This window comes from Gossypium hirsutum, chromosome D07, assembly GCF_007990345.1.
Source record: "Gossypium hirsutum isolate 1008001.06 chromosome D07, Gossypium_hirsutum_v2.1, whole genome shotgun sequence".
Taxonomy (NCBI): domain Eukaryota; kingdom Viridiplantae; phylum Streptophyta; class Magnoliopsida; order Malvales; family Malvaceae; genus Gossypium; species Gossypium hirsutum.
Genome location: NC_053443.1, coordinates 8,709,826 through 8,714,210, shown reverse-complemented (window position 1 = coordinate 8,714,210; position 4,385 = coordinate 8,709,826). Strand labels below are relative to the sequence as shown.

Below are 4,385 nucleotides of genomic sequence, written 5' to 3'. Positions count from 1 at the left end.
ACTTGAATGTATCATATATTTTGGTGAAAAAGAGACCCAATAAAAAAAATTTTAACTATGATTGAGGAAGAAAGTTTTGAGCATGAAAAAAATTGAAAAAAAAATGGGAGAATGATCATCACCAGTCACCACTATGCAATCAACATTTTAATGACATTGTCCCAGAAAATTCTGATAAAATATAAGGATCAAATATGCCATTATTCAAGAAAAATGAGCATTTTAATGACGTATTTAAAATATGTTTTGTAATATATGAAAATTTTATTTCTGAAACTTGCTTTTTTTTCCTTAAATTCTTTTTCCTTTCTTAATGGTAGTTTAAATTAGAGTTTTAAATATATTTTTAAAATTTTCTTTTTTAATATTATTTCAAATAATGTTTTAAAAGTGTTATAAAATTTAAATATAGAAATTTATTAAAATAATTTTGCTTAATAAATTAGTTTTAAAATATTTAAATTGTTCCGAGGTTATCTTAAAAACATTAATTTTGTAGTTGGTTTCGCATTCATCTTGGTTGCACTGGTCAATATGCAATGTTCTAGTAATAAATCGGAACAATCACTTCTCTTTTTCATACAGGTGTAGATTCTGGTTTGTACCGGTTATACCGGCTCATTCCGGTCAATTTCGGTTGCACCAGTTGAAACGGGTATGAATAATGTTAAAAATAGATAAACTTATTATTATTTTACCAACTTCAAAAAATTTTATTAATCAAATTTAAACTTTAACCAAGGTAAATAGCAACTTTATATTTTAAAGTAAAAATTAATAAATAATAAAAAGTAAATAATTTATATAACAAACAAGCTAAAAAAATTCTAAAAGCTTCATATGTAAGTATGAGATGATTAATATAGATTTTTAAATAATGTCATGTATAATTTTATTGTTTAACGTGTGGGATTTTTTTTCTTATTTATTTAAAATTTTGTTAAATGATGAAATTTTATTTGTGAACTTTATTTATGAGTATTTTATATAATTAATTAATATTTTATATTTAAAATTATTTAATTCATTTAATATATTTTTTTAAAACATTGGCAAATCTAAAACAGCGCATCGAAACAGATCAATATGTACCAATTCCAATAGAAAAATAGTGTGCACACAAACACGATATTGACTACCTTAGATAACACAATTTAAACTTGTACCAATCAATGTTTAACAAGAGTTTTAACCATCGTTCCGTTCAATTCAAGACAAAAATATTATACTTAATTTAAATACTTTTAATAATGTTACTAAATTTTATACACTGTTTTATTGATTTTAAAAGACATGTTAATAGATTTTCTACATTTATTAACTTTAAACACGTCATGTACTTAACAAATTTTATTATTGTGAAATAAAATCAATGGATGTCAAACTAAATGTGAAAACATGTTCACAATAATAAATCTTGCAAAAATTAAAGAGGAGATCAAAAACTACCTATTACTATTAGTTATTTCCTCAGTTCACACAAAAATTATTTTATAAACTTCTCATCACATGATCCATAATCTCTTTTCAATTATTTAGATAACATTTCAACATAATTTTCCATTTCATTAACATATAATTTTAATAATTTTCTTATCCTGAACCTTAACCTAAAACTCTGTATTTTGAACTCGAATCTCAAAAACCTTGAATCATATTTCTAGGTTTACTTTGGATTATATTTCAACTTCTAATCTATTAGACAAATTAGATTCAAATATTTTTAATTCATTGTATTTTCTATTACGTGCTAACTATAAATTGTACTTTTATCAAAAAAAAAAACTTGTGATATTATACTTATATACAGAAAAGCTATATAATTTAAATATATTTAAATTTAAATTGACAACCATATTGGCAGAGAGATCTGTGACTCAGCCATTCAAAAATATCAACAAAGAAGAAGAAAGGCCTTGAAAAGATAAAATCAGTTAACCATGGCACAACAAGAAACTAGTAAAGGTGTTTTTTTTTTCCTTTTTATCTTTAGCATCCAAACCAAACAAAACAAACCCATTCAAACAACATTTATACCCTACCCCAAGTCTTGGAAAGGCAAGATATTAAAAGCCACTTATAAAAATAATTCCATTTAAGATTTGTAATAACATACTTAGAATCACCAAACCTCAAACTATTTCGGACCAATGTCCTTGAGAGCACAGATCTGCTCCTCCCCCATGGCCGACATAACAGACACCACCAGGTCTTTTCCCTCACCAAACCCATCCTTGATCTGCAATCAAGAAATGATACCATTATTGTCAGCAACTCCTCATGAAAGCAAATTATAACAATCATCAATTCATCATGATGATATGGAAATGGTCTTGGTTTTAGCATATCAAAAATGAGCAATGCGGTGCTGTGTAGCATCGAATGTAACTGCTTTAAACATGTGAAAACAACCATATTCCCCCATACAATTAGGATTCTCAAGCCAAGAGGACAGGATCAAAATAGAAAACAAAACATAAACCCCTCTTGTGCACAAGTTTCACTTGTTTTCTTCTTTAAAGAAGAGGCTGCAATGTGCGCAAGGGTAGTTTGGCCGAAGGGGCCAAATTGCTCCACACAAGCACAATATGATTACAAGCATCCAGCATTGCAACTCAAATATCATTAAATTAAATAACATAAAGGACTTCTCACTGGCTAAAGAGTAATTAGTCAAAACATAAGATGATGAAAAATAGACAGTTAATTGACCTGTTTCAACAAGTTCTCATCAGTTGGGAGCCTGAGATCGTCCTTAGTATCACCACTATCAGTCAGCAAGCTCACCTGAAATATTTAATTTAGCTAATCAGAAGAAACACACATAAGCACACACACACATTAAGCAAAAGGGAAGCAAAAGAACTTACAAATCCATCCTCAGAAATGTCAATCAATTGGTAGTCAGTACGATTGACATGCGGAACCTGTTAAAACAGAAAGCATCATTTAGTAATGCCGAACAATTACATTGACAGATTAAACATTAAAACCGAGAATGAACATTAACTATAGGTTTGTTCATATATCATACATCACAGTTATGGGAGGAGGGAACAATATCTTCCAACTTCTTGCCAGTGAAGATATCGATCCCAACGAAGTGACACTTAGCATGACCGTGCTTCCCCGTCTTGGAGGTGGAAACTTCCACAACCTGACGCAAGCAGCCGCAAAAGAACGATCAAGTTAGCTAAAATTGCAAATCATAGAGTGCAAATCAACAGTCAACCCATCAAGCACTAATTGATCACATGCCAAAAACTATTATCAGCTTGCTCTAACTTTTAATTTCTCTGATTGGCTTTTTTTTTTTTTTTGTAAAGAATCATATCCGATTCCCAATTTTTCAACAAGTAGTTAGAGCTACTAACGGAAACAACCAAGTATGTATATAAATAAATCGAGCATCAAAAGTCGATACCACACGAAATATTTAGATCTAAAATTTACAAAAACTTAACATCATTATTAACATAAATAACCTGAACCATCAAATTCAAATTATGGAGCTTCCTCCATCAATAAAATAAACAAAATTTTGAGAAAAATAACGGAACAAATTCCAACGGCAACCTTGCAGGGACGGCCTTTAATGACGATATAGCCGTTCTTACGGATAGTACCGGCTTGCTGAGGATAGGTTTTGGAGGCGCCGGCATCAGCCTTGGATTCGAAATGATGATCGTCGTCCGACATTTCAGGGTTTTTGTTGTTAGTAAGGGAGAAAATTGGGGGCGGCGCAGATGAGGAAGGCGTGGGCGTATTATATTTATAGAAATTGGGGTAATCTTTAAGAAATCTTAGGGTTTTCAATTTTTATTCGTTGTTATCCAGTGAGTCCGGTGAGTGAAGAGTAGCCGTTGATTTCCAATAATGATTGATTTGAAGGAAGGTGATTAGAAAAATATGCTGCGTTTTCTAAAAGCTACCATTTTAAATTGTATTTGAAGTGAGCTCACATTCATCTTCTTTATACAATTCCACTTGAAAGTCAATGCATAACCCCAAGTGAATGTCTAAATTATATTTAAAATATTCAAATCACATATCATTAAATCTTTTATAAAAATAATAATTATTAAAAAAGTTGTAAAGTAAAACTCTAATATCATATATATAATTCAAAATTTGTAATATAACTCATAAATTAAAATTTTAAATTTACTTAAATGAGTTTTTCAAAAAAATATAAATAACTAAATATGAAAACAGACAAATCAGTCGCAATTGGTAAGGAAATGGGCACTTCCTTAAGCACATCTCATCTATTCCATATTTTTCAACAATCTCTTTATTGAACAAAACTCATACAACATAGGAATCTATATCATCAAATAAACCTTAGCTCCCCCATGTCATATTCCCCCTAACTTCTAAAAACT

The 4,385-nt window shown here is 29.6% G+C and overlaps 1 protein-coding gene across 1 annotated transcript; it reads right to left on the bottom strand.

The window, feature by feature from the left end:
* Positions 1–1,954: 1,954 nt before the first annotated feature.
* LOC121219353 (eukaryotic translation initiation factor 5A-2) lies at positions 1,955–4,010 on the bottom strand. The gene is made up of 5 exons (XM_041097353.1): positions 3,577–4,010; positions 3,035–3,157; positions 2,871–2,927; positions 2,713–2,787; positions 1,955–2,239 (listed from the first exon to the last, which is right to left on the bottom strand). Exons 1-5 carry the CDS (start codon positions 3,697–3,699, stop codon positions 2,138–2,140), a joined length of 480 nt encoding a protein of 159 aa, XP_040953287.1. The 5' UTR covers positions 3,700–4,010; the 3' UTR covers positions 1,955–2,137.
* Between the last annotated feature and the right edge of the window lie 375 nt (positions 4,011–4,385).